Source organism: Ursus americanus, chromosome 9 (genome assembly GCF_024610735.1).
Source record: "Ursus americanus isolate L20-20 chromosome 9, mUrsAme1.1.p, whole genome shotgun sequence".
NCBI lineage: Eukaryota > Metazoa > Chordata > Mammalia > Carnivora > Ursidae > Ursus > Ursus americanus.
The window spans coordinates 61,650,762-61,664,477 of NC_142135.1; the positions used below are offsets into that span (position 1 = coordinate 61,650,762).

The following is a 13,716-nucleotide window of genomic DNA, read 5'->3' on the forward strand; positions in this document are numbered from 1 at the left end:
CTGCAGGAATACTTCTGTTTTCAATATGTCTGCTCTCTTCAAATCCGGGGATAAGTTTCTGGTTCTTTTTAAATGTAATGCTCTTATTCTTATTTTTGATAATTAAAAAACAGACCATTAGGGACGCCTGGGTGGCTCAGTTGTTAAGCGTCTGCCTTCGGCTCAGGGTGTGATCCCAGCGTTCTGGGATCAAGCCCCACATCAGGCTCCTCCACTGGGAACCTGCTTCTCCCTCTCCCACTCCCCCTGCTTGTGTTCCCTCTCTCGCTGGCTGTCTCTCTCTCTCGCTGTCAAATAAATAAATAAAATCTTTAAAAAATAAAAAAATAAATAAAAAACAGACCATTAATTTTAAATTTCATATTTCCACAGTAATCATTGATATAATATTTCTGATTGATTATAAAAACTGAAATTACAGTGGCAGTTCATACCTGTCAATAAGAAAATTCCCAAATGGGAAGTTAAGAGAATGTGATTGTGTTGAGTATCTATATTACGCACACATTTTATTTATTTTTTTATTTTTTACTAACTTTATTTTTTTAAAAGATTTTATTTATCTATTTGTCAGAGAGACAGAGCACAAGCAGGGGGAGCAGCAGGCAGAGGGAGAAGCAGACTCCCTGCTGAGCAGGGAGCCTGATGCAGGACTCAATCCCAGGACCCTGGGATCATGACCTGAGCCAAAAGCAGATGCTTAACCAACTGAGCCACCCAGGCGTCCCTACACACATATTTTATGTTTTTATGTTTAAGTATTTTGTTTTATTAAGTTTTTTTATTTTAATTCCAGGAGAGTTAACATATAGTGTTGTACTAGTTTCAGGTGTACAATATAGTGATTCAGCAATTCCATACCTTCTTCAGTGCTCATCAGAATAAATGCACTCTTAATCCCCTTCACCTCTTTCACCCATCCCCCCACCCACCACCCCTCTGGTGACCATACACTACAAAATATTTTAGATTTATGATATTTCCCTTTCTTTTTTTCTTCATCATAAAGGTGGACATATAACTAGAGATCTATCAAAAATTTACACAATTTCATATCCTTCATCATGTGATAACTAAGTAAAAACTGTCATCAAATATGAATATAAATCCCAATTTCAGTGGCAATGATTTCTTATTTAAACACTATCCCTACTTCAGAAAAAAATTAAGATAGAATAGTATTAAAAATGTAAACAAGGAAACATCACATTGACTCTTGGACAGGAACTTACACGATGTTATGAAAGTGGCTTTATTGATAACAAGTTTACAAAAGGTACAAAGTATTTCACCTTAGACTATTTCTCATAGTAGCCCAAAAAAGTCAAGCAGGAAAACTAACTTGTTATCTTATTAAAGGGTAACTGAAGATGTTATTCTAATTTGCATATTAATCAGTCTCCCAAATAAGTTCCCAATATAAATATAGGTAGGTATTAGTAGATGCACTCCTACTTGACAGAAATCTTTTTTTAAAAGATTTTATTTATTTGAAAGAAAGAAAGAGAGTGAACACGAGTGGGGAGGGATAGAGGGAGAGGGAGAGGGACAAGTAGACTCCCCACTGAGCAGGGAGACAGACATGGGGCTAGATCCCAGGACCCTGCGATCACGACCTCAGCCAAAACCAACTTAATTGACTGAGCCACCCAAGCACCCCCCTACTTGACAGAAATCTTAACCATATATTTTCTGACTTGTTAATGATTATAATCTTCATTAATAAAATAAGAAGAATTTAATGTAAATTTGAGCTAAGTATAGTGGCTAGAGGCCATTTATTCCATCCTCTTACACAGTCTCACAGGAGATATTGTCCAAGCTCTGAAGAACTCATGGGAACTACTGTGTAAAATAGAAAGTAGGTATATTATTCTTGATGATAAAAATAACTGACATCCACACCAAATGTTCCCGTAAATACGGCCAATACAATCTCCCTTTGTAAACTTACCTATTTGGAAAGCTGTATTATAATCAGAAAGAATCCTGAAACAAGTAAAAAACTCACAACCAGACAGTTACAGAGGAAAGGGCATGATTCTGACCACCACCATAGTTTCACCACTGACCCTACCCCTGCCTTTTCCCTGTTTTTATCTTCCTGTGACCTGTCTGCATGTTATTTGAATTGCTCTTCCCCATCGAGTTCTTGTTAGTTCATATCTTTTGTCTTGTCAGTGCCACAAAGACTTTCTAATGAAGTCATGCTTCCCAGTTGAGCAAAACCATCTCCAGTCCTGTGAACAGAGTGAACTGAATAGCAGGGCCATGCTAGCTAATGAGCCAAACATTCCTATAGGTCAGGTGTTGGAGAGACTGAGCACTGCCCGTCAGCAGCTGTACCTTTGATTTCTCATAAAAAAGCACATTTTATAGCAGGAAGCTTGCTCAGATGGTAGCATTAGACAAGTCAGAGACATGCCTGGACTGTTAGAGGTGGGCCTTCAACAGAATGTACAGATGGGGCTGGAGTTGCTCATTTATATACCGAGAGGAGGGGGGGGGGGAGGAAGGGGGGGAGAATATCTTAGTGAACTAGAATTAGGAATTAGAGCAGTTTGTAAGCAATGAGCTAGCAAAGTCTACCACCTGAACAAGACCATCCAAAATCGGTCTCTCTGTGCGTCTCTCTCCTCTTGCTCTCTCTTTTCTCTGCTTCCACTACAAACAAATCACACTTCTGAATGACTGCTTCGATTCTGTAGCTATGTTCATGCCTTCTAACCAATATAGAAAAGGATAATAGTACTTAACTTATTTTTTTTTTAAATCTTATTTATTTATTTGACAGAGAGAGACAGTCAGCAAGAGAGGGAACACAAGCAGGGGGAATAGGAGAGGAAGAAGCAGGCTCCCAGCAGAGGAGCCTGATGTGGGGCTCGATCCCAGAATGCTGGGATCACACCCTGAGCTGAAGGCAGACGCTTAACGACTGAGCCACCCAGGCGCCCCAATAGTACTTAACTTAGAGAATTAATAGACAATATATATAAAACTCCCAGCACAATGCCTAGCACAGAAAAGGACTCAATAAAGGCTTGTACAATTGACACTGCTAGCTTTAAAGATGATTTTCTTCTGCAAAGAGACTTCACCTATTTCTGATCTCGTCTGTGGTTCACTCTACGTTGATTTTTATGGTTTAACTCTTTGAAGACAGTGTTATTTCTCTGATTCTCCAGTTATTGAGGGTAGACACATCTTGTTGCCTTAGAGAACACTGACTCTTACCCTGACAAAAAAAGCCTTCCGGCCTATTCTTGAACACTTCTGGTAAAATTAAGTTCATTCCCTGTTAAGAAAGGCAATTTCAGGGGCGCCTGGGTGGCACAGCGGTTAAGCATCTGCCTTCAGCTCAGGGCGTGATCCCGGAGTTCTGGGATCGAGCCCCACATCAGGCTCCTCCGCTGGGAGCTGCTTCTTCCTCTCCCACTCCCCCTGCTTGTGTTCCCTCTCTCGCTGGCTGTCTGTCTCTGTCAAATAAATAAATAAGATCTTTAAAAAAAAAAAAAAAGAAGGCTATTTCGTTACTTAGCCACTCTAATTATTAAAAAGATTTTTCTAACTGTAGAGCCAAAATCTACCTCCCTTTCTACTCGCTGAATCTACTTCTGCCTCCTGGGAGTAGAGGAATACCCTCTTCAGTAGGATAGGCCCTGCCCACCAACATCTGAAAATAGCCAATACATCTCCCTCCTGTCTTCCAAGCTATATAACTAGCATTGCCTTTGACTATTCATCCTATGGCTTGATTTGAGACACCTGCAAGATCCCTGAAGATCTCCTCTGAACTTTCTCCAGTTTGTCAGGGTCTCCCTTACTATGTAACACCTCTAGACGTGAACACTCCCACTCGGATGTGAGCTGGCAAATAAATCATATAGTGATAACATTAGTTCTCCAGTCCCCTACAATACATATCTTGAGATCATAAGATTATAACAGCACATTTATGGCAATCCATAATGTGGATTGCTCCATTCAAAGGGCTCCATTAGTTAAGAAAGCATCCAGGTCATTTTCCCCTATCCTGTACTTAAATAATTTGACTTTTGAAAGATTGAATCTGGATTGGTATCATAGCAAACTCTCAAACCCCTCACTAATATACAAATACATTATGTTTGGTGGCTCAGTCAGTTAAGCATCTGCCTTCAGCTTAGGTCATGATCCCAGGGTCCTGGAATCAAGCCCTGTGTCAGGCTCCCTGCTCAGCAGGGAGGCTGCCTCTCCCTCTCCCCTCCCCTCACTCGTGCTCTCTCTCACTATCTCTCTCTCTCTCAAATAAATAAAAAAAAATTTAAATCTTAAAAAAAATACATTATGCTAAAGTCATTGCCGTAAGTTCCCATGAGCTCCTAGCTCCTGATCAAAACTCAGAATAAGATTAATTGACCTCTGTGAGGTCAACACTTCTTTTCATAAACAACCCAAAGCATCTGTTTAATAATCTATTAATGAAATTTTGTGGGGTAATGACATCAAGCCCAATCATCTTGTTATGCTTCAAAGTCTATCTCGCAATATAAATGTAACCTCACTCGTATTATATTTTACTAAATCCTACTGAAACATTTCTATCGCTGAGGTGAGATGGCTTTAATATTTCACAGAAAGCTTTAAGAATGAGTACAGTATCTACCTTACCGTCTTCTACCATAGTAATCTACTATCATCACATGAAATCTCTTCAGTGAATAATTAAATAATTCCAGAGGATTCCTTATGCACTTAAAGGAATATGTGTTGAACATACACATTTGTGTAAAAAAACTCCTTCTAAAGAATAGCCTGTAACATTTTTCTTTATACCACGTGTATCTCGTAGATGATAAAGAATAACCATTGTGCTTTTGATTTACCATGACTGAATCTGTGCATGATTTCCACGACAATGGCAGCTAGAAATCATTAAGAACTATTTTTTAACCAGAGATGTACGATATGATAAATATTGAAGAAAATTTGACCAAGTGTACATACAGTGTTCTGTACGGTCATGAAATGCCTCTCACTTCAGATCCATGCCACATACAAGTAGACACTTAATAAGTGTCTCTTTTTAAACAGTGTTATAGTATATTTCCCCCTCGCTTACATGATAAATCTTTCTCTGTAGTAAAAACAATCTCACAACTTTATCTCTAAAGTAAATAAAATTTATGATATTTAGAAATTACGTGCAGTTTATTTTTCATTTACCTAGAAATGCCAGGAGAGTTTCTGGGGTTAGGAATAAAAAAGTCAAGCTACAAAATTCACGGGAGAAATTGAAATAAAGTATGGCTATGAGCATCAGATTGCTAGGTAAGAGTCAAGAGCGCTAAAGTCTATCAAAATGACAATGTCAGGTGAGTGAACTAGAAAATAAAAAATGTGAAAGCGGTAAAACACACCAGGCAGATCGTCAGAAGAGAGCAAAGCCTCTAGGGCAATAGTTTAGAGTTTGGGAGACACACTTGATGGGCTTCTTAAAAATCCCAGGTTCCCAGGCACTACCTTCAGAGATTGAAACTGAGTAAAGATGGGGTAGGTCCCAGGCCATTACAGTAAATGCTGATACATGTGCTATTCTGTCAACATTCTAAGAAAAACTGCTTTGGAGGCTTGAGTACCTGAATCCAGGTGCTCAGGCTCACAGTATGGCAACCCTGCTGACATGGAGATACAGGTGAGCACAGGTCTCTGCCTGAGGTAGTCCTGACTGCTTCCCAGTGCCCAGGGCAGATGGGTGTTGATCACATTAACATGGTCTCAAATATACCACATGGTCACCTGTGGTACATTCCATCACTGGTGAATATTCACTTAAACCTGCATAATGTTACCTAACCTAGTTCACATTTAATCTTCATTTTGAAATTGGTGCTAATTTTTGAAGATAGAAATCTATTCTTTGGCAAATCTGTATTTAGTCATTGAACAACCATGTATGATAAACACTTTTCTCTAGATGAATACTAAAGTCAGGTTTTTACCATTTTTACAAACACAAGACAATGTGTTAAACATTTTCTCCTAGTATAAATCTCTAGCAAGTTGGCTTCTCTGTTCATAAAGAGAAGAAAGAAAGAAAGAAAGAAAGAAAGAAAGAAAGAAAGAAAGAAAGAAAGAAAGAAAGAAAAAGAGGGAGAGATGGAGGGGGAGGGGATGGGAGGGGGAGGAAGAGGGAGGGAGAGAGGGAGGAAGAGAGGAAGGGTGGGAGGGAGGAAGGAAGGAAGGAAGGAAGGAAGGAAGGAAGGAAGGAAGGAAGGAAAAAGAAAGGAAAAGATGTTTAGTTAAATCAGCTTTGTACACTGTTTCATGGGTCACCACGTAGATGTTGAAAGCAGCAGATTATTTCACTGCAGGGGGCGGGGGAGTACTGAGAAACCTGAACTATAGAAATAACTTTACAAAGATGGAATTTCATAAGACTGTGAAAAAAATACTGCCCATGAAAATAAGCTACTTTAACAGTATAGTGATATATCACAGTCATAAACCAACATTTGAGAGGTAAGCTGTAAAAGAATTATTTTAAAAAGTAAGAGGGCCTGCATAAATCATTAACTTTGAACTACCCTAAAGCCATTACACATAATGTAATATGTATATGTACATATTCAATGCAAATATTTTTAAATTATGTGTTTACCCACATGAATCAGAGTTCTGCTGTCTTAGCAATCCCTTAAAAAATAAATAACCACAATAATGTACTTTTATCATCTAGATGATTTATATTTTTTAACGTGCATTTCCCTTTAGGAAGCCACATTTATCATGTAAAATCAAGCTGGTGATGAATTATATATAGAAAATTAAATACAGCAAAATCCCAGCAAAGGAGTTCCATGGATGGTTCTAATCCTGACTGCTTTCATTAAATCAGGAAAGGAAGGCTGACTGACAGTTCAAGGTGAGAAGTAACCATACATAAATAACCGTGACAGGAGGTGGGAGTCTACTCATCCAGTGCCTCTCCTTCCAAAAGCTTCTCTTTCTACTCCAGCCTGTGGAAACCTATGTCATCCTCCCCCTTCACCATTGCCCCGGCAGCTGTAAAGGTGAGCTACAGTGAGGGGAGCCCATCCATGTATGTCCTTAGACAAAAGAAAGAGAAACTGCAACTTTGGAAATCCATTCACAGAGACTGAATTTCAAACAACTGCACAGCGTTCAACTGTAATATGAGGAAATAAAAAGTCTTGCATGGTATATATTTGTGAACCATAAGCCAGAACAGGATGTTAAAGAGGATTAGAGAACATCAGAGGAGCAGAAAAATGAAACAAATAACAGAACTAGGTCAGAATCACTGCTACTAAGCAAAAAAGCCACAAATATAAAAATAGCCACTGACAATCAATATAGAACTACAATATAATTGTATCTGCATTTAATTACCACCCAACCCACTATGTATCAGACACTGTCCTAGATGCCAGAGACCCAAGGCTTGAGACGTGACCTCTGCTCCCAATACTAGCAGAAGAAACAGATATGTAAACACAGAGTTAAATGCAGTGTGATCACTGCAATAATAGAGCATTAATAAAATGAGAGTTGGAGTGAATTAACAGTGACGAATATTAGGGATAGCTGTGTGTTTATGACTATTTAGGTTTATCATTAACTACAAAGTTCATTCCGCTCCATGCTGTGGTTTCAGGTTTCAATCATTCTCTGGGGATTTTTCTTTGTCAAATCTACACAGTACACCATTTAAATATCACCAATATGGTGAAAAGATCAGTCTGAAATGGACGGAACGGTGACCTCAGTCCCTAAGGCCAGGACCCGGAGGCAGTCCGTGGTGGCGACACGCCTCACCAGTGGCTCCTCTTCCCATTGTGGGTGCCTCACGGTACAAGAGCCAGCAAGAAAATAGTAACAACTGAGAATCTAATTTGTTAAGAAGTTGAATCATTTTGATTCTATATTTTGAGGTACACAATCAGCTTCCAATTATACAGTCAGCATACATGAAAAACTATTCAATTTCAAAGCGCCATTACAGAATTTAATATGAAAGAATGAGGAATTTTCATAGTTGGACACTAGTCAGGTGCCAAAGTATGCTTTCAGAAAATGACAACACCCAGAAAAGATTGTCAGAAGCGTGTGTATTTATTTTATGGCTCCTTTTCTAATTTTCAGTGTTCCTTCAAGCATTAAAATCACGATTTATGAAGCACTGCAATGGAATAAATCCCCGCTTCTGAATAGACCCAATAAAAATAGTATTGCTAAACCATATCTGGACTATTTGAAAGGTTAAATCTTTTTATGTTAACAAGTTCTCTTAATATCTTATGTAAGAGTTCATTACTGATTCTTTGCAGCTATGAGGTGGCAAAAATCATTATAATAGGAAACTATTCACTAATTATCTGACCCCATTGTCGGATCTCCCTGCTTAACACCAGAGTCTATCTCATTCATCTTGTCAACTAAATGTTGAATGTCAATAGCAGAAAAACACAGATGCAGAGAGAAGGCATAATCTTGGCAAAGATGAAAGATGACAGGAAGCCTTGATACTTCCCCCAATCGTATGCAAAGCACTGACAGATGAAGTTTTAACAGAGCTAGACCCACTCACTGTGGAAGAAAAGAAAATTGACAAGAATGACAACTAGATGGGCGTTTCATAAGAGAATGGTTTCAATATCAAAGGAGTGTCTCAAGAAAATGAATGAAGCATTTGAATATTCTTTCAAAAAATCTTTTAAAACTACTAGAAAAGTTAAACATGAAATGAAGAATACCACATCATTTTATCATATAATGTCATAAAATGTATGCCGCCCCGCAAAGATTCAGCATTTGATTCACTCTTTTTGAGATTCAATTTATTAAGGGAAGTTACAACCTAGATTCTGTCATATATTAGATAAAACAAAGTAATAACATAAATGTTCATTTTACTAAAGTGAAGTCCCAATCAAGCTTTCCCTCCCTCTTCCACTTAGGAAATTCTGCTCCCCTTTCTACGTCACTTTCAGTGGTCTTTTTCCCAAACCACGTATCCTTAAATAACAAGGGCCATCTACAAGGGCGCCTGGGTAGCGCAGTCGCTAAGCATCTGCCTTCGGCTCAGGGCATGATCCCGGCATTCGGGGATCAGGTCCCACATCGGGCTCCTCTGCTGGAAGCCTGCTTCTTCCTCTCCCACTCCCCCTGCTTGTGTTCCCTCTCTCGCTGGCTGTCTATCTCTGTCAAATAAATAAATAAAAAATCTTTAACAAGGGCCATCTATAAATCAATTCTGCCTCAAGGCAGTAGACAAATTTGTATCTACCAAATCACCTTGTAGAGAAAAAGGAAACAGGTCTCATCACAACCTCTATTAGATTCACACTCATGAAGTAAGAGAACATGACGTGAAGTCAATACACTGTCAGACACAAACTTAATCATATGTAAAGCAGCAAATGGATGTTGAAATTATATTTCTCCATGTAAAAAGGTAACCAAAAGGTGTCAAATTTCTATTCTGTTTCATTTTACTTCCTAAAACACAGTAACTATTTTGATCTTATTTTTTCCAACACCTTCATATATTAATAATTCTCTCTTATTTTTTAATATAATTTTTTTCAGATTTGAGAGATCTATTCCAAACAGGCCTATCATGGATGTAAAGCTGAATTACCAAGTGACATAAGGCTTATTAATACTTCCTTGTCAATACAGTTCATATGACTCCAAAGATTACCGTTACCATTATAACACTATCTATCAGCCAAAAAGCAGACCAAGACCAAGAATGGTCCTGTTCTATGAAATGAATCAGTGACTCTGATTGAACAGCTAATGAACTTCCTTTCCAAGCACACTGATCATTGCCCTACAGTTACCTTCGGTAGAAAATTCTGCACAATGTTCTAAATGTTGGATGAGACATAAAATTGAGATACAATAAATCATACTAATAAAAGGCAGAACTTCAAATATGAGCAATTAAACTACAGATCTTCTGTCATGGCAGTCACTATGTAAAGAATGACAAAAACCTAATTTCTATAATCGATTTACTTTTAAATGGCAAGCAATCAATGTAATCTAAAGAACTAGCTAAATTTTTATCTGAGTAGGTATAATATTGCATGGTGACAAGGAATGGAGGGTTAAACTCTGCCATCCATTAGTTGTAAGCACTTGGGGTAAGTTACATGGCCCTCATTTTTTTAAATCTGTGTAATGAGGATTCTAATACCTCAGCAAACTGTTAAAGGCTCAGCAAGATTGCTTACAACGGAAGATCATCCTTTCCTCAAAAGGAAAGTGGATGATTGGCAATCAAGGACTTCTGTCCTCCCCTAAGCAAATTTACCCCAGCAAGACTAGAGGAATCTTAGATTTTGATCTTGAATCTTGAGGGACATAATATGAGGGTGGAAAAAATTATTAGAGCCTATCCATTTTAGTTAGGGCACTGATGAGCCTGTCTACCAGCTTCGGCTGCCTAGACACCCTTGAGAGTGTAGCTTTTCTAGTGATTCTCTGAACTACCCTACATCTTTTTAAATTAATTTTTCTTTTAGTTTCTGTGGCTTGGAACTATCTAACCTTAACTGAAGTGATATAACACCTTCAGTAGACAGGTTCATATATTAGACAAATGGGAATTTCTCAAGGGTAAAATCCTACCACTGAACCAGAGCTCTCAAATACTACTCATTTGCATAGCATTTTACGGTATTCAAAGCACTTCCACTTATTTCGTTCGACTCCTGCCATAGCTCACATTGAATGTGGGAGAGGTCTGATGCATCATCCCCAAACTGAGGGTTAGAGTCCGGACTAGAAAGGAAGTCTGCTCAGAAGTCAGGCTTTTGCACTATGTCATCTGCTTTGGAACCACAGATTTCAATCACCTGTTTACCCAAATTCAACATAAAGGAATATAGCACAAAATACTAGACAGGCAAGATACCTGACAGATTTTACTATAAAAAACCTTCATTTGAGGGGCGCCTGGGTGGCACAGCGGTTAAGCGTCTGCCTTAGGCTCAGGGCGTGATCCTGGCATTATGGGATCGAGCCCCACATCAGGCTCTTCTGCTATGAGCCTGCTTCTTTCTCTCCCACTCCCCCTGCTTGTGTTCCCTCTCTCACTGGCTGTCTCTATCTCTGTCGAATAAATAAATAAAATCTTTAAAAAAAAAAAAATCTTCATTTGATTAATGGGAAAATAAGACCCTGGATAATTAAGTGACTTACTTGAAATAAACAATCCACCCAAAGTGGAATAATGCAAATTCATGGTGTATCAGACTCAGATACCATTCAAGAAATTGTAGTTACGGAGCAAGGGTGTCATCCCTAAGGTGGTCCTCAAAGGTCTGCAGGAGCTCAGGAAAGGAACTAGACAGGGAGCTGTTTTCCAACCTTAGCTCAAGCCTTCTCACCTCAAAGGGTCTTTAAGGAACTCTCTGTTCTTGGCTGACATGCCACCTGACATCTGCCCTTGGCCCTGTCCTAACCCCACTAGAGCTACTCTAAACCTACACAAAGCTGTTGGCAAGCTGAGCACCAATCCTTGTTTGCAATTCAAAGAAAGCTCTTTAACTATCCCCCTTCCCTCCCAGGGCCTGCATTCATCCTTTATGACTATTCCTGTCCTGTGCACCTTTGGAGTCCTGTCAGAAATTTCTCCTAAGCTTCCAGGAAGGGATCAGGCCTGAGTACCATAATAGCTTTCCCTCTCTCTCCAAGGTGGTGGACTGCGCTGGGGAATCAGGTTCTTAGCACAAGTTGCCAACAAGTTGGCTGGGCCTTCCTCCAAGCGGCACTCCCTCAGTGCTCCAAAACCCCCCCAGGCAGCATGGCTGTGCTGTGTCGTATGCAATCATATTCAAATCCTACTCAAGTAGAATCCGCATTGCTGCCCTTTTTGGGACCCAACACTCATATGATCTGCTCTGTGTGCGCTGGGACTGTAGTCATATCTGATTTCCTGCAGCCGGTTTCCTCTGTCCAGATGCCCCATTTTCCTCTCGCACTCCGGCTGTTTGTTGTAAATACAGCAAGGCTGGTGAGATTGAGGCACCCACTGTTATGGGCTGTATATGACATAGTATGACCCACACACATTCTTTGTTTGAGGAACTGGCATGCCGAGTGCAAGAAATATCAACACTTTTTAAAGAATCTCTTATTTCTGCAGTAGATGCAATTTTTAGGATATACGGGAGGAGGAACGGAATTATGACAGATTCCATTTCCCCAGAGTACCGAGAAGAATCTGTGAGGTTTTGTTTTGGTAAAAGGCCTGGCAGATATCAATGAGAAATCCTGCAATTTAAAGCAAGTTCGGGTTTTCTTCCAATGCTCGAGTGACAACAGAACGACAAAAGCAAACTTCAGTCCATTTTCTCAACCCAGCAGGGCAACCGCTCCCCAGGAAAGGAATTATCATCATGAATCAACTGTAAAACACACAACCATTTTAATTGACTGAAATGAGTAGCATTCATGCTGAAATGCGAGGTCACCCTGGACACTTGAAATGAAAGAATATAGATGAGGAGAAAGATTAGATCCCAGCTAGCATTCGAAGTTTCATGGTGAAGAGTGAACAAATAGGGGAATTTTCGGAGGTCAACGTTTGAGGTTTCTTTGCAAATTTGAGTGGATATAATTTTAGATTTAAATGGAAACCAACATATTGAAGATATGAAACAAATCAGTCAATTATAACATCCTAAAGATAAAAAGCAATCCACTCGAATTTGTGTGATACATTATTCGGCTGGAAACATTTTAAATCTTCTTTATACCTTTAAAAAATTTATCTTAACTGTTTATAAAAATAAATTATCCTCTTTGAAAGCTCATGCTCATCTCAATTAAGTCAAGTTAAAGACAAAATTTTAATTTATGCTTTATATAGCACCAAAATAATATAGGGCTCCAACCCCATGAAATAATAGGAATTCAAAGTTACCATAGATGAAAACATATTACAGATTCTGAAGATCACTCTTTGTTTGCTTTTATATCATTTTAAAAAAAAACTTTCTCTAATGAATCATAAATCCATAAAACTTTTCATCTTGAATGGACCTTAAAAATCACATCATAGACATTTCCTTCATTTTAGAAATGAGAAAATTCAGATTTAGAGATTAAGTGAGCTTAAAATGAAATTTGCCATCAAACACCTAATTTAGAATTTGAAAATAACAGTATCATAGAACACATTCGGAGCGTCATTCCCCTTCTTTACTCTCTCCAGGATTCAGGCTATGTACTTGTTGACCAAAGGAAGGCAGGAAAAAGGATAATCAAGGTGCACAATACTAAAATACCAAAGCTTATAACCGACACAATATTAGATGGCTCATCACAAAGCTTTCAGGTTGATGTTAAGTCGATTAACTGCCCCTTTAAAGATATTAAAAATAATAATGACAGCACTTTCCAGAAATGGTTACAGCCATTATCTGGGAAAATGACCTTTTATGGTTCCATCCAATGTCAACAATTCTACACACAGCGAAAGACATAACAAAACTATTTTAAGCTCCATTGTTGAGTAGAGTGAATGTACCTCCCAGCCTTCAATGTGAGACTGCCATTCCTCTAGAACTTCTAATTTCTCCATCTGCCTCTTGGCCTCGTTTATGTTGGAACAGACAGCTTTCATGGCTTGGAGGGCTTCCATTACTGCTGCGTAGTCACTGTGTTTCCTTGGAGTCCGCTTCAGCAACTCCTGTTTAT

General features: G+C 38.9%; 1 protein-coding gene across 2 annotated transcripts in view; it reads right to left on the minus strand.

Moving 5' to 3' along the window:
• Nucleotides 1-13,716, minus strand: part of PREX2 (phosphatidylinositol-3,4,5-trisphosphate dependent Rac exchange factor 2) — a 274,481-nt gene that overhangs the window by 182,344 nt on the left and 78,421 nt on the right. For both annotated transcript variants that reach the window (XM_045810140.2, XM_087864839.1), the window contains one exon: nucleotides 13,547-13,708. In XM_045810140.2, coding sequence (XP_045666096.1) covers nucleotides 13,547-13,708 — 162 coding nt within the window. The remainder of the gene's footprint in view (nucleotides 1-13,546; nucleotides 13,709-13,716) is intronic.